At 38.3% G+C, this 21641-nt stretch overlaps 1 protein-coding gene across 1 annotated transcript in view; it reads right to left on the bottom strand.

Moving 5' to 3' along the window:
* Nucleotides 1-6277: 6277 nt before the first annotated feature.
* Nucleotides 6278-21641, bottom strand: part of ANKRD10 (ankyrin repeat domain 10) — a 37362-nt gene continuing 21998 nt past the window's right edge. Inside the window, exons 4-6 of the mRNA XM_005488014.4 lie at nucleotides 14379-14614; nucleotides 10800-10895; nucleotides 6278-7920 (exon numbers count right to left, since the gene is read on the bottom strand). Coding sequence (XP_005488071.1) covers nucleotides 7454-7920; nucleotides 10800-10895; nucleotides 14379-14614 — 799 coding nt within the window. The 3' untranslated portion in view covers nucleotides 6278-7453. The remainder of the gene's footprint in view (nucleotides 7921-10799; nucleotides 10896-14378; nucleotides 14615-21641) is intronic.

Below are 21641 nucleotides of genomic sequence, written 5' to 3'. Positions count from 1 at the left end.
AATCCTACACATTCGTGTTGCCTGAGAAGTCAGAAGGGCGTCTTGAAATGAAATCTGAGATAAAGGAAGGATTTTTTTTTTCAGACTGACATATTACAGGAGCAGGATATGGAGGACGACTGTTCTTAAATGTATAATAAATCAAACTTTTCTTTCATATAATCACAGTGGGACACAATCTGTAACATTCAGAGTATTTGATATTTTCAAATAGGTTCCTATGGGAGGAGAAAAGACAACATCTCAGTGTTACTGACACTCCATGTTGGAGCCGCTGTTTCCTGAACTTCTTTCAGGATGAAAAGAGGCAATCATGCTCATGTTTGCTGTCTTTAGTCCCACAGTACCCAGCTGACCTGTCCAAGAGGTCCCCTGTGCATGACTTGGTTCCTGCACTCTGCAAATGGAGTCCAAGGGATGATCCTGTTCTCCAGGCTCTGGATTCAGCAGGATTATTCCCTCAGCTGTTCTGCCTTTACTATTGGGGTCATGGCAGGCTTAACCTCAGCAGAGCACCAAAGACCTAACAAATGGAGCTTGTTATTCTGGGCTTGGTGCCACGCTAACCTGGATATAGAGCACACAGCTGGCACACAGCTGGGCAGGGCTGCTCAGGGCAGCTCATCCACAGCTGGAGGAACACAGGGCTGCTGCCCCCACCAAGCCTGTGCCATTCCCAGCAGTGGAGGCCTGGCACCAGGGACTAGGAGCTGCTGGTCCTGCTGTGCAGAGGGATCTGCCAGGGCCATGCTGTCTCTGCTGCTTCCCTGCCCTCTGGAACCTTCCATCCTGCAGCCCTTTGGCCCTGCAGGCCCCACGGCAGGTCCAGCACAACCCCACCCTGCTGATGGGCAAGGCTGCCCTGCCAGGAGGAGCTGGCTCTGCAGGCACCTTGGAAATGTGGAGGTGATGCTGCCATGGTGATTCTCTAGCTCCAGAAGAGCAGCTGGAATACTCTTCCTCCTGTAAAACTGCCATCTACCAGATGTGGCAGGACAGCTGCCCCTATTGATGGAGGCAGCACTGCTCATGTAGAGAATTGCTGTGCATTCAAAAAAGGGATGATCAATGATGTTTTACTTGATATCAGTGCCAGTCTGTACCTGCAGGATGATGCTCTGAGATGAAGAGTGAAGATCTGTCTAGGAAATGGTGACGGTTTCAGTGAAACAGTGTCCAGCCCATCAGCTAATGGAAAACACCTCTGTGATTTATCAATACTAGAATTTCAGCTGAAAATGCAGACTTGAAATATTAATTATGAATATAGTCCAATAAATAAATCCCTGGGCATTTTATTAGATATACTGTATATAAAAAATCCTAAGGATTTTACACTTCCTAGAATTTACAGGATTTTCTTGTTGGACATCTTATAGCAGGAAGAACTGCTTGATCTCAGGAACTACCATTTAAGTAAGTACTTTTCTACATCATGCATATACTTTTTGCTTGGTTCTTCTTACATTGTATACCTGCCTGATTTTCATAATTTCTCTTTGGTATGGATTTTTAGAAAATATCTGTATTATACTGTGTGTCAAATATGAAACAGAATAAATTCAGTTCTAAGCTAGGTAGCTAAAGTTACTGACACGTGATCCAACTCTCAACACCTTTCAGAAACAATGAGAATAAAGGGAACAAACCTCAACTTCTCCCCCCCCATACAAAACCTGCAGGATCAATGAAGTTTGTGGCTGGAAAGCACAAGTGTCTTCGGTGACACTGAGCTGCCAGCCAGCACTTACAAACAGCACTTGACCCTTCAGTAACATCAAAAGGAGAACTCTTCCAATACGTGGTATTTCCTCTGCAGTAAGATTACATTGTGCCTTTGCAGCAAAAGAAACTCAGACAAACTTATTTTTCTCCTTCAACTTACAGTGTTAGCTGGCAAGAAGAAATATAATTAAGACTATGCAACTTAATTTTGTGTTCAGCTTCAAGTACTTGGTTATTTCCCTGGTGGAACCCTGCTCAGATTAGTGATAGAGCCAGGGCACTTGTCTCCAGTGACTGCACTTCAGCCAGCTAAGCCTAATTCCTCCTGATCTGGGAACAGTTATCAAGTCCTGGATGTGCAGCTCCATCTCAAGGAAGCAAAGAGAAGTTACTCACGAACACTTGGGCTTTTTGGTGAGAGAGACAATGCTCAGCTTTCATTCTTGTACCACAGGTGACATTCATTCTGCTTTTTGGGGTATGGGGTATGATTTTGAGAGTGATAAAGCTTTTAAATTGGATATTAAAAATTCCCATTCCCAGAACTGAAGTAGATGGTTCTTTTATAAATTATTCCACTGTATTAAAAAAAAATTAAAGCCAGATATGCTTTAAAAATAAACCATCTCTCTTAAACCAGAGTTCTTTTGATCCTTGCCTGTGAACAACCAGGCACCAATATGAGACAGGAAACTCTGGGAAAGGAAGGAGAGGTGTGAAATGTCTGGGAGTCATTAAGCAGTGCAGCAGAAATGTAGTTACCAGTTGCCAGGAATAGTAAGTCCTGCTTACACAACTCTTTTTTCCCCTCTGATTCAGCTAGGTCTCAAGGATTTTGGCTCTGTGAATCTGTGTTCCCCAGTCCTGCAGCAGCAGCAGAATGGGATGCTCCCAGAGTACCTTTTTCCACTCCTGCCTCTTATGCTTCAGCCTAGTTGCTGCACAGCACTGTCCAGCACAGGAAGGTGCCACTTCCATTCCTTTTTGTCCCTGTAGGACATCCACAACACTGCTCCATCCCCAGGTTACCTGACCCCAAACATGGCATCCAGGACTTCCACCCTGGAGCATCAAGAAATTAATTTTAGCTGTACCTTGACACAAAGCCATACTTGGATTTAGGGGCAAATAACAGAAAAAGAACAACAAAACACCTCAAACCCAAAAAAAAAAATCACTTATTAGAGTGCCAGAGAAGGTGTGGGGGTTTTGTCACAAAGGCCCCCAAAGGCACAATTAAAAAGAATTTCACTGGGTTAGTTACCAGCCTGGAGAACATGTATTGGGGTTAGAATATGTCATGGGAAGCTGCAGTGTGTGTCACAGGTAATGGCACCAGCAAGGGAGGAGTGCTCCAGCCCCCTCACCCTCTGCTGCTGGCCTGCATTCCCAGATCAGGGCGCCCAGAGGATGCACTGCCCTGGCTGTGCCAGCCTGGAAACACAGCCTGGGCACTCTGGGCTGGGGAAGGTGGCTTGTCAGAGGCTGGGAGAAAGTGGCAGTGCACACAAGAGCAGGAGATGTGTGCAAGGCTGCAGCTGAGAAGTGCGTGTGTAGCAGCTATACTGGAGGTGTCCCTTGTGGGACAGTAAGGAATCCTGCTCTGTCTAGGTGTGTTTTCTGCTCAAGCTTATTCCCATGGTTGTGATGCAGCTCTTTTGGATGCGTTACATCTGTAAGGGGAATGGCAGAAGCTCGGTAGTGATTTGTAACTTTGCTATAAATAGGAAGGTGGTATTCAGTTTCAGACTGCAGGAGGACAATAGTTTGTTAAAGCAGTGAAATACACTATATTACAGTGTCCTTTGCTAGCTTACGGAATGAGAGCCAGAGCACGGATCAGGATTTGGTCAGTAAGATGCAACACCAGCAACCAGGAAAGTTCACAGGGTGTGAAAGTTATTTGCACCTCTCTTGAGGCCAAGCCACATCTCATCTTAATCTAATATCTACCTCAAATGAAAGCCTTCATCACCTTAGAAGTTTAGACTAGATTTTATTTGGAATCAGGGGATTGTTAAAAATATTAAGGACTCTAACTACGTAAGAAGTAGTGTAACACTTCCCTCTTCCAAAGCTGCTAATTTTAACTACTCAGTCAGAAATATTCTGTATCAAAATAGTGCCTGAATCTGTACTGACTTGTACTTCTGCCAAAATTCTGCAAAACGGTTTTGAAAACCAAAATAGGAAAGGAGCTACATTTAGGGGGAATTAGGGCAAAAACATCTGCATCAGCCAAAAAGAAATAAACTGAAATTTCACACAAAATTGAGAGTCAAAGAGATTATGAGGAAGATGGTGAGAGTAAGCAGTTACTGAGCTCCATATGACATTTGCAGTGGTGCTATCGAGTTACATCTGGCAGATGGAAAGAAAACTTTGCTTTTGGACAGCTATTTCCAGAACCAAGGTAAGAGTAAGACAAAGCAATATCTAAAAAAAAAAATGTTTGCTTGATGCAAGTATTGAGAATTCAAGACAAGACCCAAACATGAACAGTGCTACAATACAGCTGCCTTGCCAGGCAAAGAGCTGGTGATACTTTAGCTCCAGGTGTTTCAAACCCAGCAGCCTCTTCAGAACTGCAAAGCACAGCTCCACTCAAACAGCTCAGCACTGCTGTCAGCAGAATCTGAGACTCAGTAACTCAGGCCTGAGGAGGGCTCGGGAGCTGACAGCCTTCTCAGGCTGCCTCAGCTGGTCTGGCACAGCAGCCCCAGGAAAGTCTTCTGCATTTTAACAGCAAGATACTTAAAAACAAGGCCTCTGCATCATCAATAATTGCATGTACCTGCCCACTGCAGGAGGTTTGGAAGTAGATGATTTTTAAGGTCATTTCTAACTCAGGCCATTCCATGATTCTATGGTATGGAAAGACACAGCTGCACCTGGCACAACTCATTCTCTGTGCTTGACAATCCTTTACCTACCAGCTCAGCACAGAAGTGCAGGTGGATCTGCTGAGCTCATTACTTTTATAACTTATTGCTCACATGTGTCTCAAATTACAAGGCAAACTGAAATCCAAAAAAAGGAAGCATGAGGATTTTTTTTTTCCTGTGAGTGTGGTATGGGCTCACAACAGCAGCATACACTTGGGTATGTATTCACCAACCTCAGCCACACTGAGACTCTGTGATTCCCTATTTCATGTTTCATTGAAAATTTATGGGATAATTTAAGAAAAAGACTTTAGATGGCCTTTGCAGTAAATAAATGTATTGTCTCAAAAAGCATCTGCAAAAATGCCGTTTTTGAATTCTCATCCTTGATTTGATGTTTTAGAATTTATACATCTCAGCTGTTGCCTGAGTCATCCTCTGTCACAGAGCTCTACCTTTGCAACATTAACTGCAGACAAAGACACTTGGGGGACACACACACAGAGTGCACCTACATCACATGGCCCTCACTGGTCTTCTCCATGTAATCCTAATTTAACAATTGGCTTCAATGGGGCCTGACAACAGATACAGATCTCCAAATCTGTCTCTGTATCAGCATGTGGCTGAACAGACAGGCACAGAAGTGCTTTTTAAAATAATTTGAAGTACAATGTCTTCCAAGGTATTTTTAGGTGAAAATGTGTGAAGAGCAAGTGAATGAAAACCAAATGTACACAAATTTTAAAAATCTTGCCTTATGAGCAGAGAATAAATCTTATCTTGCTAAAATTATCTCCCTAACATTACACTCTCATATGCCAACTTACCAAAGCTGTACCCAAAGCCAGCTCTCTAGGGATCAGTTTACAGCCGTGGAAAGATGGAGTAAGGTAAGATGGCAGTGCTTATTATGAACTGCTTTCAATTATTTGAAGAAGTACCAGAAACCATATGGAGCAAACCTGGCAAATACTAAGAAGATCCCCAAGCCCAAATGCTGCAGCAAACGAGAGCCACTGTCTCCTGTCAGTACAAGGGCAATGGCTTGTGCTCCTCTAATTAAATTAAACCATCTAAACCAGGGCCCAGGTACAGCTGCCCAAGCACAAGCAAGTGGTTAATGTGCATGCCAGAGCAGCTCATCTCAGGTGACACTCAGCTTTCACTGCTGAGCTTTTTTTTTTCTTTTTTTTTTTTTTTTTTTTTTTTTTGTTTCCAGAAGGCACTGAGGACTTCTGCAGGTCTGCAAAAGAACTGGTGAATCTTCCTGTCAGTCCTACTCTCAATCTGAATACACTGGGAGCATCTCGGGCCTAGTGACCCATACAGAATGTAAAGTAATTCAAACACTGATTCTCTGCAATGAGTAGCACTTTGCTTAAAAATGTTTGAATGAGACTATAACATTTTTTATTTACAGATAGGCAGTATTTTAACCTAGTATTTTTTAAGCTGAAGGCTAATGCAACTTGTCATACACCAGGTATCCAGTTTGTTTCTGTAATTCAGTCAAGGAGAACTTGTTGGGCTGTTCCCATTTGCTTTCATATACTGACAAGAACAAATTCACCAGCAGCATTGAGCGATATTATGAGAATTGTGACTTATAAACTACTGAATGCTTTCTCAACTTGCCGCTAAAATAATAACATCTAAACAAAATATTCAGATACAATGTAATATGTTTCTTTATTTTTAAAATCCAATTTGTAAAGGTCCCTTTTTAAACAAAACAAGAACAAAAAAATCAACACAATTCAGAGGGCTTATCTCATTTACCATATTCTTCCCCACTCTTCACTTATAACACAAGCAGCAACTTATAGTACTAGTGCTCATATAGTGCACTTATATGAATTTTGATTTGTGTATTAAGCATTAAATACAATGTATTTTCCGTGAGCATAGCCCAAAGAGTACACAACGTTACATTTTCAAAGCATATGTTAAAAAAAAAGACAATAAATGTATATCCAGGACAGTCAAACTCAAATACTTTGACTTGGCAAATTCTATAACGAGTAACAGCAATTTTAAACTGCGTACAAAGCAGAACAGTGCCAACATGCCTCCAGTCTGTGAGCTATGGTAAAACATCAAGCACACATACAAAGGAGAGAAGCCCAAGAAACCCACCACAGAGCTAACCTGAGGCACACCCAACTGCGACCGAACAAAGGCAGCCCACGCCCCCACTCTGTAATGCAAAGAGCCCAACAACAACAGAAAGCATTTCTACGCTACAGAAAGTGAACAGCAACTCTTCCCAAATTTGTCTCCGCTTTTTAAACAACTCGTTCAAAAAATTTAAAGATGAACATCTAATTATACCAAACAAATGTACAAACTATAAAGTCAGAGAAGCTCCAGAAGATTGCCACTTTCAACCTTGCATAGTGAGAGCTGGCACTGATATTGCTACCATAGCAGAAGATACAGAAAAGAAAAAAAATTACCTCTAAGTGATGCATATATGTAGCATTTTCTTCACAAAATTCAGTTAAACATTGTTTTAATAAAAGGGAAAACAGCTCTAAAAAGGGAAAGATAGTGTTCACAAGCTTAGAAAAAAAATACAAAACCAGAACATTCCATAATAAAAAAATAAAAATAAACATTCCATCATGACAGCACCTATTTTATCACTAAATAAGCCCCATACATGCAACAAACTACAACTATTGTATAAGGCCATCAAATTAAAGGTTTACTTTTCATATAAACAAAGTGTAAAAATAGCAACAAGTTGCGATCTTCAAATTTAATGCTATGTGAGGCTTCTGTCCTCCCAGTTTCATTTGGTAACAATTTCAATATGGTTTGATATAAATGTCATTCATCTAGGAACCGTGGTACAAATACATTGTGCCTAGGACAGTGTTGTCATATCTCTGTTCGACCTTGACAGAATTGGAATGCTCAACAACACTACTGAGTTCAGGGATGCTTTCAGCAGTATCCCCAAAACCATGATAGTGTCCATAGTGCAAAGTGTCCCCAGGGTCTTCCACCCAGGAGGGCCGGTTGGAAACACAGCTACTGGGGCTCCCATTGAGGTGCAGGGACCCACACATATCAGTGGAGTTGCTCATGGCTTTCTCGGGCTCCTCGGTGCCGTTGGCGGTGTGCAGCCGGTGCCGGCTGGGAGAGGTGACCCCAGGAACGGCGCCGTTGGGTGCCAGTGCCAAGCACTCCTCACGCCTGGCGTCCATCCCACCGAGCTGCCGTGCAGCGCTGAAATCCAAGTGTCCATTGATGGCACATCCATTTGTCAGTGCACTCAATATGGAGCTACTGCTATTCATATCTGCATTGAGAAATACACCTGTCACCAACAATTAACAGTAAATCGAAATACATCAAAATGTCTCCACTATACTTCACTTACTTTAAAATGTTTCCATACACAGCTTTGAAAATAAATCTATCCTTTCTTTATAACAATGCAGGCAGCTCCAAGTAATGAGATCTGACCAGCAAATTTGTGGCATGGATTCTTACGTTGAAAATGCAACTATATATCCACATTTGTTTTGAAAATATGCCTATATTGATTTTTGCAAAGACAATGTGAACTTCTCAGATTTTTTTTTTTTCATTTAACTGTAAGAAGTGCAGCTGACAACATTCTGGACAGTGTTTTCAAAGGAGGAATAAAAGTGATCTTTCCACCTTAATTGTAATGCTCTCTTGGGATGGAAGATTATGTACATACAAGAACTGAGTATCTGTGAGATGGTGAAGGGTGGGTTTTTTTCCATTTTGCAGCTGTAATTTAACTGTGTTTTTTTTTTATTTTATTTGTAACTCTCAGAGTACAGTAAGCACTGAAGTAAGTCACATAAAGAAATGTTACATTAGAGTGCTAATATAAAATGTTTCCAAGTTCCTTTATTCAGAAAGTACTTCAATGTACCTAGCAGCTTGCTAAATAACATACTGGGCAGGTTTGTATTTAATGCTAGGCTTATAACAGCATGTGCACAATCCACATGCAAAATGCCATACAACAGCAACAGCAGAGTGCACAGAAGACTAAAAAATACTAGTAGGAAACAAAATTCTAAAAATGTGCATGCAAAAATCACTGACTGTTTTGAAGCAATTTCCCCTTTGAAGTTAGTAATTAGTACAGTAGGTTTTGTTTCCATGAACAGATTTCATCAGTCTGTCTGAACTGCATGTTTTGCAGTGGTACTCAAAAGTACTAGCACAAAAAATGCATGACACATTCTGCCTTTAAAATATAATTTATGTCTATATTGGTAAAGATGAGCAAGGCAAACATAGCAACTACAGAGCTATGTGGTGACATTTTAAGATTTTACATTCTGTGATTATCCTTGGATACATGCACATATGTTTATGCCTCCATGAATGCATAAACCCATGTGCAAAAAAGGATTGCATTTACTGCGTGTATGCAAATTAATTCAGTTAATTTAGTCTGTGGGCAACTTCCCACATTTGTATAACACTGGGTTCCCATTTAAGTGACACATAATGAGTACCACTGTCTGACAAGGAAGAATCTGGAGTTTGGTTCTCTCTGTTTTTTTGCATGGCTATTATTTGAAGCACAAATTACAACACTGATACTTCACAGACACCAGTATGTTACACAAGAAATGTGTCCAATTTGTAACTCACTGGATGTACTAACTGGAGTTCCCCATTTAGTCCCTACATCAGTTAAAATAACCACATCAGCCAACCTCACTAACCATGAATTCTCATTAAAAGTGGAAAAAAAACCCCATAAACCCATCACGACATCACAGTTAATACTTCAGTGATAAAAACGCACAGAAGGAGTTTCATATAGTGTTTATTAACTGAAAAGTGCAAACTTTTAACTGTTTAAAAATAAACCATTATAGGCTGGTTTTGCCAAATCAAATTTAATAAATCTGGCACTTCTATTAGGTAATATGCCAAAGTAGCTAATGAATAGTTTTAGTGATAATTATAGAATGTTATTATTGGTTAAAAACGAGCACCTGTAGTAATACAGCAATAGTATATATTTATGAAATAAAATAATTTTTCCATAAATAAGAACACTTAGTAATTATCACTGGAAAATACCATAGTCTACTTTTAATGTATTGATTATATATATGTATATCTATTTTTTCCTAATATATTAAAATATCTATTATTATCATTCCCTTTGTTGACTTGGATCTGTGGTACAAAGCATAAACATACTTCTGGCAGAAAAAATTGATAAATAAGAAATTAATTTCTGAATGTAATAATGCACAACTGTAGTAACTCCATGTCTTAAACTACAAAGTGCAAAAAAGGCTGACCCAAGACAGTTTTAATCAAACGCTATACACATCCCATCACCAAAAGCATCTTGATTAAGCAGCCCTTAAAAAATCTAGAGCATTAATATAGAACAATCCTAGTAACATTCTGACTGTTTCATTATGATTGGTACAAAACACAAAATCTGTTTTCCCAGGTACACTAGTTCTAAATAGTAGATTAGAACTGTGACGTCTGGTCTTCTATTTACATAAAAAACCCCACAGCAGGATACTGCACTTATGTCATTGTGTCTGAGCAAGTTCTGAAGACAAGGTGCATGTCTAGATTATTCTCTATAGTATTTATTGTACTATTTTGAATATAGTTTTGTCATAATGTTATTTTCAAAGCTAGAATATGCTTCCCTATCAGGTCTTCTTACTATCTACTCAATCAAAATGAAACAAATAATTTAACTTATTTCTGAATTTCCTTTAACTCAAAATTATAGCAACTAGAAGCAAGGCACAACGTAATACAAGCCTCAGGTTAAAAGTGAAACCACCATCGTGGACTTGTTTACTTGAAATGTTAAGAAATTACTAATAAACCTTCTCTTTCACCATTACAATACATTGCATGAAACAGCTAATTTTTTGATACCTACTAAACTCCCAATATAATGGGTGTTACAGCAATACAATAGTTTTCAAGACTCCAGACAACAATGTGCAAAAATAAAGGACTAAGTTTTATAATTAAATTAAAAATAAAACGCATATTGATTCTTGCAACGACAAGGAGTTTGCATTGCAGAAACAGTGTATATTTCAATTTCTTTTGGTCCAACAGAAGTACTCTCCTGTTGTTTGGTGTCTTCAACCATTTGAGTGTTGTTGTAGTTAACAGCAAACTGTCCACTCCCACCTGATACAACAGCAAACTCTCTATCAACGTGCATATTGTCAGCATCGTCCTCAGCTCCTCCATTCAGCATTGGTATTAAGCCATCAAAGCTGTAAGCTGACAGAAAAAGTCATGTTTAGTCATAAGTGCCCACTTGAAAACTCAGCCAACAAAAAGATGAGCACTTTGATTATTAAAGCAAACCAGAAAATTACCAGGGTACCTATCAGACTTTGTACCTACATATTAAAGTTACTAGTAGGATGCACAAATAGATTGAATGAGGAGAAATTTAAGTTACTCATACTTAGGCTTTACAGGGGTTGTGGCAAAACCAGCACATTGCCCAACTCACATTCGTCTACTGTCAGTTTAGACTGCTCCCTTTTTCACTCTCAAGGGCCAGGTCCCAAAACCCCACCCTTATCCACACCAAACTGCTCCCAGGGATCTCTTCAAGAGCTGAACAAGCAGAACTGTCTTTGAAAGAAACTGCCAAGGGGTTAGACTGCTGGGGGGAATGCTTTAATAAGCAAGATGGGCTTGATTTCACTACTACTTCTTGTACCTATCCAGAGAATTGTTCCACTACTATCCCAGCAGGCCCTGCCCTTCTCTTACACTGACATTTGACACACTTTTCTACACACACACTGCACACACCCTCAATGTTATGTCGTAAATGCCTGCTTTGGTGGACTTCAATTCCACTCCTACTATCTTGGGCACAACCAAAATTTTCATAAGCTACTCATTTTTAAAGAACCCTAAGTCCTGAACTGTTCCAGGGCCAAAGAGATCGCTGAGGGTTTAAATGACGTCAGGGCCCTTGGATCAGCAGGCTGCAAATTACCCTAAACCAGGAAAGACTTTTTTTGTTAACTAGAGGAATATGTAAGTGCAGTTTGACGTTGGCCAGTTCCAAGGTTCAGTTCCAGGAATGCCCTCCATCACACCTCACACAGAACACCCAAAGCATCTGTGCTGAGGCTTGTGACACCTAGACAGTGGCTGTAAGCAGCACACACATCACAGAGCACAAGTCAACCTGCTGAAGGCTGCACTAGAGGGGTCAGGATTATGACTGACACAAACACAGCTGTGTGACCACTTGGCCCACTGTGCATCATCATCATTGAACCTGTGCACCCTCTGCTGATCTTCCCATGACGCAAGATGACATTTCTGGAATTGATTTCACAAAGATGACATAAAATTCAGTTTATGTTCCTAAATAAAAATAAAAAACTATATGGCATATATTCTGAAAGTGGTCACCAATTTACTTCTGTTAATCACACTTGAGTAATTAGTTTCTGATACAGTGTTTTATGTACCAGTGTCACCTGATTTTGAGGTTTAAGGCTTCTTTTAATACTACGCACCCGTGAGCAGATACACCAGTGTGTATATAAACAATTACAAGTAATGCCCATACACTGCCCAGTTGAGTTATTCCAGGGCAAAGCACACCTTAAGTACTGATCTTCTCTCAACTCTAGTGCATACAGCTTCTTGTAAGGGACTTATGCTGTTGCAGCAAGTCATTCCAAAGCAGTGATTGCTCCAATCTGGGGTACAGCAATCAAAATCTGATTTTTCCCTGCAAATGTAGGTTGGCTTCACTCTCTGAACATCTGGAATCTCCTGCAAATTGTCTTTAAAGGACAACGGACCAGCGAGGCTTTAGTAAGGGTTTAAAAATAACACAAAATTTGGCTTGTTCTGTAAAAAGGCCAGCTAAGCACAAAGATGCACTGATAACTCATTACTCAGCTCTATTATTACACCTATTTGTTGTTCACCAAAATGCCTCAGGAACAGTGACTCATTCTCAGTGCAAGAGACTTTTCACATCGATTCAAGAGTTATTACTGATGCTGGTGTCTTTGAGGGCAAACACGTCAGATTAGAAACTCCCACAGCTGGGATGCATCTCTTACTCCAAGAACCTTCAAGCAAAAGCAGCAAAGCTTTTGCATTTGTTTGTGAAGGTCTTAAAAAGTCATATTGTTAACAATTTCAAAAGTCATCTACTCCAATTGCTTTTCCAACATTTCTATAATTGTTCAGCAGCACTTGTTCACTTCAAGCACTGTCTATTTGCTCAACTTAACTTAGGTGCTGGACCAAGTCTGAACAGTGAAGGTAATGCAGACACAGCGCCACTGCCCCCCATTGGGGGGAGATGCTGCGCACTGACCAGCCTGGAGCACATTCTGAAAGAGACAGCTGCTCAGGAACACTCAGATGGGGCAGCTCTTCAAAATGAAAGGTAAGATAACTTGACTTCCAAGCAGTGCGTCCTGGTAGATCAATGGACTGAAAACATCTTACTGCAGTTGTTATGGACACTTGTGTACTGGGCAAATTTTCTTATTCTATGTAGCTGCTTGGGAAATACTTATTCCTGAAGTGTTGTATTTAATTGCCCAGAGATTCTTCTTCATAATGAAATGTGTCATTTAGACCAGCTACATGAAGCAACATATCCTGTTTATGATTGGCCATGGAGTACCCAGTTAAGGTCTCTGACCTGGTATAGGTGACATGGTGTTTGGATAGCAAGTACTGAACAAACAGCAGTGTTGACATTGATGTGATTTATGTTGCCTATGTCATATTTAGAAATGTGGTTTAGGTCTCAATTCCCCCCTTGCTATCTGGAATTAAGCACTGTTTAAGCCCATTCTATTTGGTTCGCTCAAAGCAGCTAATGTTAGAACGTCAACTTTAACTGAACAAAGTGCCTTCCATGAAGTCCCTTTCCTGATGCTAAAGAACAGCATCCTTTAGCATCATCAGGAAAAATGAGGTTTAAGTGCAGAATTACTCCCTTGATTTTAGTAAGAATTTAGTGGAATGACCAATAGAAAGGAAGAAGATAACTCTCCTCTATCATGTTACTCAAGGTGTTTCTGAAAACATCTAAAATATAAAAAGATTTCTACACAGAGCTATCAAAAAGTATCTTTAGTTGTACTATTTCATCATGGCTGGCAAAGCAGTATCCTCAACATACAAGGCTGGATAGGAAACCTTAAGGTTCATTCTGTTCTTACACCCTTGTGTAAGATAGCAGCTTCCCTTGGAAAGCAATCCTTGGAAACTCAGGGTATGCTAATTTACAGACATAACCCCTCTTGATTTGGGAAACCCTTGTGCATTCAATTTTTTCCATCTACCTTATGCAGCAGTTTCTGAACTGCGAATTAATCCCTGAATGGGAAATTATCATCAGAACATCCAAGCATCTCTCTGAATCAATGGAACATTACTTGGCCCTCCTGAAACTGAAGAAACTGAGGAAAGAGTAGAGACTAATTTCAGCTCCTACTCCTCTGCATAATTATTCTCAGCATCATGCAGCTTTAGCACTCTCTGGAAACAGAAATTTCTGAACACGCCAAGATGATGACAGGGAGAACTGGGATCCTGTGGCATGGAGTAATTGTATTAATCTGCTTTTTGTATTAATATGTAATTTAGATATGTGAGTTTGTCAAAAATACTCAACATCCACTCCAAAAGGCTTTAAAACTTTTATTTTCCTTTCTCAGGACCAGTATCAACCCATCCCTTTTACCTCTCGGGTCTCACCTTCTGTTCTAGCCTTCTTCACTCCAGCAGACTCCGCATCTTCAAAGGATCTCTTTCGACTTGTCCCACCACTGAATGGATTGGGACCTGCATTCTGATGAACCCCATTTAAGGTGCCATTGCTATAGAAACGATTCAGGTGACAGTTCTGGAGGTTCAAGAGAAACTGGGCACATTCTTGGAAGCCCTGGGTATGTGCAAGGTCTGCTGCTGTCAGGCCACTGGCATTTCTCAAGCTGTACAATACAAAGAAACTGGATTACACTCATTCATCAGGCTAGCTGGCTGCTGCTGCTGCCCTTACTGACTATCTATCTGCTGGTGATGAGAGAAAACATACACTTAGCAAATTTTCCATTAAGAAATTAGTTATCAATCTTAGTTCATAACTATCTTAACTTTTTGCACATATATCTCACTTCTAAGCAAAATTTGGGAGACAATACACTTTTAAATAAAATCAATATACTATGTGCCTTAAACCATCTTCCTATTTAAACTTCTCAAAATGCTTTATTCTAAAACAGTCTGAAGTAGCTAATCTTTACATAAACTTCAGACTAATTTAAGTGTTGAATTTTACCATCTTCTGCAGTTTATTCTGCAATCTATTGCTTTAACTTGAGCAAAAGATCAAATACTCAAAACAAACTTAACATGACTTGGCAATTGTCCATGGCATTCTGGTTTCTAAGGTAACAACAACATCACTATTTTTCCTAACAACAAAATACAGACATATTTAGTAAGATAGGTAAAGATGCTATACTTAGCTGTGCTTTGCTTATACTTTTGTTTCAGGTTTGTTTCTCATTTCAAAGTGTGTGACATCATAAGTACTTGGACTTGCTTCGGTAATTTCAATCAAGACTTTTATGTGCACAAGAGAATGACACTGGATTTTGCATATTCTAGTGCATCAAGGAGGTTAGGAATGAAATCAGGAAGGACATGTAGATATGCAGAGGTTTAATTTGAAGAAGTGTTGAATTATGTGCATTTACACAAACACACAGGATGCCTTGTGCTCAGCAATTCAGGCTAACTTCATCAGGAAGAGCATAAAAGTGGAGACAAGAAGGCCAGCAATGACAAAACTAGATGGTGATGCAAAAGATGCCCATTAATCTTTCCTAATATTTTTCCAGACAGATGTAACTAGTCAGAGAAGTGGAATTTTTTTTCTTGGCTTCAGTCATTTAGACAAGTGCCTTACTTAGAAATCCAGAAACAGACCAGCTAACAGAACAAGAATTCAGAAGATTAATAGATCTGATTCTCTTGAAACTCCAGCTCATGAGAAGAAATCAAAGAACAAAGCCCAGATCTGCTTCCTAGATCACTGTAACTTACTTGCTATAAATAAGAAAACCCTTAGAAACTGACTATTGCAGAATCACAAAACCCATAATCTAATCCAGGATTAATTTCATCCGTACTGTACTATTCTAAGTAATTATTTACTTGGACTTCAAGTGAAATTCCACAGAACAGCAGTCAAGAGCGCTCTAGAAAGTAAGACTTCAGAATACTGAAAAACCTAGTTAGTCAAAATAAATGAAACCTCAAGGTGCGATTAGTTTTGAATACCTACAGAAGAACTGCAAAGTGCTGTGCATCCAGTGTAGGCAGTATATGAATGGGATTAATATGAACAAAGGAGAATTAATGCTAGCATCAGGACAAAGTTTTAGAGTATAAAGCTTGCTGAATCTTGAGAAGAGTCTCTTCTCCTCATTGTAAAATCTGCCTATGATATCAGAAATTCTACTGTCAATCCTTTCCCCTGCTGAACTAGATGACCTGTTAAGGCCACTAACCAACAAATATTTTACACTCCTTTAGCAATTCTGATTTACTTATGCAGCATAAGGATGTAGACCAATGAAACTACAGCTTAGGAAACAGAGTTTTAACAGCTCTGTTCTGTTCAAGAAGAAAAGATCAGTTCTCCGACATTTTTTTTTTTATTTCTGAGCTGCAAAAGAACATTAAAAGAAATCTAAGCAAGAGCAAAATAAACAAAGTTATGCAAAGATAAAAATGACAAAACCAAAACGGTACTGAATTGCCATCTAATCTAAGAGATGTTCAATTCTATTACTTAGCAAGTACAACTGAACACTAACTCTGCTTTTCAAAATTGACTGTAAGAGACTACAGTTCAGTCACCATTTTCCAAAGGATCGTCAATGTAAGATGCCAGAGGCATTTGAAGATTTATAAACTAAGATCAAAGTGTGTAAAGCTACACAACCAAACTCTGGGAAAGAAAAACTAAATTTCCCAGAAAAAAAATAAGCAGAAGAAAAACTTTGAAAAACTTTAAAATGCAATGATCTTTGATATTTAAAGATCTGTCCCATTCCTACCTCTGCCTGAACTAATACTACTCTTAGCAGGTAGACAAAGGTGTGCTTGTTTTACAGAAATATCCTGGAATCACTGCATAGACTTCAAGGGACTCAAGCCTACTGGATTAAACATTCTTGCTTCTGAAGTTTAGAAATACCTCTTTTAAAGGTGTGAATCTGAATTTAGCCTATCAAGTTAGTAATGAAAAGAAGAAAAAGTTCAATGAAATAAGGGGAGATTATAAAGTTCTAGACTACTCTGAAAATTGTCTGAACAAATGTTACGGAAGACAACACAGATGTTCTCTCTGCTCGCTGACATTGGAAACACTAATTTCAATATTTTTTCTACATCCAGTTGTCAATGTCCATGATTTTAATGAAAGTCTGATTATTCTTGGACTTTGATATACTTTCAAATTTCTGTTAGACTGCCTTGCATTCCGATATTAACAGGACGCAGTAGAAGAAAAGCTGGCAAATTTTGCAGAAACCTTCCGTGACTTTCTCAAAAACAGGCTAGAAAGATGAAAAAAATACCGACTTCTTGAGCTGATTTCTCTAGGAGGCAAAAAATCTGTCAATGAGAACACAAAAGGCAGCAGGAGGTAGCTGGGCTATAATAGCCTATCATAACCAAATGCAAGTAATTAAAAAAAATTGCTAATGTAAATAGGAAAAAAATAGTAAAGAAAATGCTCTTAACAGATATCATGGAGTTTTACCAGACTGGTAATTATTTTCAAAATAATTTAGAAATACTGTCAATGACTGTAAGGATTCTGAGTCTGTAACAGAAAAACAGTGTAAAATACAGTGCCTTCCAGAAAGCCTGGAGTACTTGAATGAATTAAAAAGCCAGGATATCTACTAAACTATTCTTTATAAGTGTTAATCTGAACTTGGAGAGGAACCACCCTGTTACAGCTGTAATTACAAGTAACTAGGAACACATCTAATACTAAGTCTGCTGTCCATGTCTGGCAGGAAGAGTCCGCCTCAGCTTATCCCAGGAGCTAAGAATTTAAGTGTCATTACTGTAGACAGACTAGATTATATGGATGAAAATAGAAATGGTTCACTGTCCCAGCCACACATAAGAGGAGTTCAACCTCTTATGTGCAATCCCTGTCGGCCCTTGGTTATGAACTGCAATTATATGTAAACTGACTATCAAATGAAAAGGAGGAGGAATAGTATGTGATTCATTTGGCTACCAAGTGTAGTAGCTACATGACATGGAATGCATGGCTAAAAAGGGAAGAAAAATCAACAAGCAGGAAACTCAGATAATCACTATATTCAAGTAAATTCACAGCTCTTTCAGTTATTAGGTGTCCCTTGAAAGGTACTTCATTTATTGTACCTGCTGACATAAAGAAAAAGGATTGGTAAAGAATATTATAACTGGAAGTAACTTCAAGACCTGGGCTGCAAAGGAAAAACACTGGAAGAAACAGTGGGCAACATGGACAGAACTACCTAAATGTCATGGGTCTTGAAAAAAAAAAAAAAATCTTATTTTCCACCCATCCTCTGCTTTTTTTTAGTTAGTTGAAGACAAAAAAATCTGTCTGGTACCAGCTTTAATCTTTCATCCTAAACACCTTGAAAGAGTGGAAGCTCCAAGAAGTTTGAAACATAGTGATACTAAATCTTCAGGCAAACTGTCCTGTTGTTACTGCTAACCATACAGCAAATATGACAGGTCTATTTCTGCAACTGCAGTACTCAGAATTAAAAATGGGGACAGAAACTTCTAGCAGGTTATACACTTTGTTTTGTAGGGGTTTTTGTTGTCATTGGCTTTTTTTAAAAACTTCTTTTGTGACAAAGATGCCAAACTTCAGGACAAGCTTATGTTCCTTTTCAAGGTTTGTCTCTCAGCTAGGTGTCTAGCTCGAACAAGACAAACAGCAGGTCACAAACACTGCATTTTTCACATGAATCCATTAAAAAGGAAGAAGGTGTAGAAGGATGGAAGGAAGACATAAGCAAGAAAATCAGAGTAAGTCTTGGAAAGTGACACATGTTTTATGCTTAGTCAGCAGTATTCATTGACTTGATGCAGAATTTTCTAAAGGTTGGCCTAATAACTATCAAATCAGAGCACTGCTCCAAAAACTTACTTTGTTCTATCTTCACCAAAAAAGTCAAAAACTGAAGACAACTTTGAAGGTCAGTCCAGCTACACAAACATGTGGAAAGGAAAACTGAAGAAAGGACACTGAAAACAAAAGCTCTGAAAATGTCATTCCTTTTTTGGCACCTGCTCCAGACAGGAATATACATGAAGGCATGAACTGACAAACAGGAGAAAAATTCCTTACTTAACATTGCCCAAGGCTAAAGGCAGCCATCAGAAAGTCAATTCACTCCATGTTTAGAAAACACATATCTTGCATTCGTTCCAAGGCAATTCAAGTATTTGAAAAATGACTGAGTCCTGTTCAGGATTTTTCATTAAGCAGCATTTTTTTGCTATATACTTTGTTCCCATGTAATTCTTATTACTAGAAACAAAATCATGAAGCACACTATTATTTACCCTCAGCCTTCCTGTAGGCTAAAATCCAGGAGCTGGGAATAAGAACATCTTGTTTTCTTCAAAGTACAGAAGTATAAGATGCTAATTCCAATGCAAAAAAAGAAAGCCAAATGTAAGGAAGGATACATTTTCATATTATAAAGCTATACTAAATAGAAAAAAAATCCATGAGAAAAGATGATGAAAGTCTGAATATGAATGAGTAGGTGATCTTGAAGTTTCTTGACATACGACACTTGCTTATCACACTCTGTAGTGACAGGTGTTTTCATAAATAAACTCAAAACACACACTGATATATTGAGTTAATGCTATGACTTTTGCATATGCATTTATTCACAGACCTACAGTGCTTAAAACACTCTTATAACATGTTTTTCTTCTTCCATCAAGTGATGTCCACAGGCAGTCTTGAAAACTGACTGATCTTGGCATGAAGAGGACTGTTTTTAGGATCCATTCTTCTCCCTCTGGGTTGACATCATCTGAACTCCCATTCTAAATGAGAGTCCTGGTACCCAATTAAAGCAGCTATAAAGAGGATACTGATGAAGCATGACTTTAGGTATTTCCTTCTTCTGAAATGCCTTTTCATAAATGTTGGCTGTGAGTGTAATTCAATTGTTGCTCTAAACCAAGAGACAAGTGCATTATCTGGCCAAACAGGATTGGTGCACAGAAACACAAATTTAACTTTAAGCTTAGCTTTATTTAGGAGGAAACTTTCATCATATCAACCTAATTTAAGAAGTTTCCTAAAGGAAGAAAAAAAAATTGAGGCAAGCTTTTAAAAAATATTCAAGATGCTTCCACTATGGCTAAGCAATAGAAAGTGAAAAACAAAACAAAACCCAGAAAACACTCAAAATTTAGAATTGTTTAAATATGACTTGGTGCAATGAAGATTTACTTCAGTGTAATGTACAGAATTTTTGAAAGATCTGTAGAAAGAAAACAAAGACTTGTGCTTCTCATATTGAATTATAAATGCTATTCAATTTACTTCAAAAAATTGCTTCTAAGTTGCTTCAACTGTTCATTTTTCATATTCATTGGCAGAAAAAAACAGGTAGATTTCTTTTTAACATAGAAATATCTTAGAAATACACTATCTTCAACTTATAATGTCACATACCTTGAAAAACAAAACAAACATTTGCTACACAAAAACTCAATAAATATTTTTGAAAATCATTAATGTAAAAAAAATCTCCTGAATGTTTAATTTGAAATAGTGATTACAGCACCTACAGCTTACTGTGTTTTTGTTAATGCCATGCGACAATCTAAGAAAATAAACCACAGTTTTCGTATATCAATGTAATATCTGTTAAAAATTACTGATCTCAACTTATCTATTGTTAGTTTACAAATAAAAATGTAGATAATTGTAAATTAGGGTAAGCAAAGCATGCAAATCTATAGATTCTATATCTGAATTCCTAGATTAGCATTAAAACCAATCACCGCAACAAATACCTCAACAGTATGCCTTGTGTGCAGAAAGGAAGCGATACTGAACATTCAATGCCACAACTGTAAGGTTTTCGGAGAAGCACCTGTGGCAGTTTCAGCAGTTTCTATATGGAATGCTCCCCCTTTCTAGGATTACTTGAAAAAATCAAGTCAATTCGAATTACGTAGCTGTAAAACATTGACATGTGTAGTTTTTACAGTTTCAGAATCTTCTGTTTGATTTAAACGGGCAATGGTGCATAAACAGGAAACTTATATCATAAGGGATCACATATTTGCAGGCAACATTAAGATTAAAAGTACATTAACATACAATAAGTGCTGTAGCACATTATTCAATATGTAAGCCATTATCATGTGACCACCTTAACAACAAGATACTAAGCCTTTTATGCCTTTAAAAGCATTATAACTTTCATCCTGAAACCAATTTTTCAGTTCTCCACTGAAATTTACATAGAATGGATTAAAGTTACCGGTCAACTCATGGCTTCAATTACTTTAAATTTAGTAGGCTGTATCTCAAAAGAATTAGTAGCTATTCCTATATACAAAAATTAGCAGATACAAGGATTAAAACAAAACAAAAGAAGAAAGAGAAAAAAAGATCAGAACACTAAAACGCCCACAGTGAGAAAAATTGTTTCCTATATAAACAGTAGTATACTAGTGTAAAATTTCTAAAGCAAAATTATTTTAAAATACTTAACTTTAAGTGTTTTAACCCTTTGGTGTCCAAATACAGAAGTTATAAAATTGTTTCAAACTTTGTTTTTTCCAGATACCAAGAGAAAAATAATCTTAACTAAACAGATGTGTGTCACTGCTGGAGCAGCTATACAAATTCATGCTAGAATTACACACTGGGCATCTACAAAAGCACAA

The sequence above is a fragment of the Zonotrichia albicollis genome, chromosome 2 (genome assembly GCF_047830755.1).
Source record: "Zonotrichia albicollis isolate bZonAlb1 chromosome 2, bZonAlb1.hap1, whole genome shotgun sequence".
Taxonomy (NCBI): domain Eukaryota; kingdom Metazoa; phylum Chordata; class Aves; order Passeriformes; family Passerellidae; genus Zonotrichia; species Zonotrichia albicollis.
Note: the sequence above shows the minus strand (reverse complement) of the source record. Positions and strands in the feature narration are given on the sequence as shown.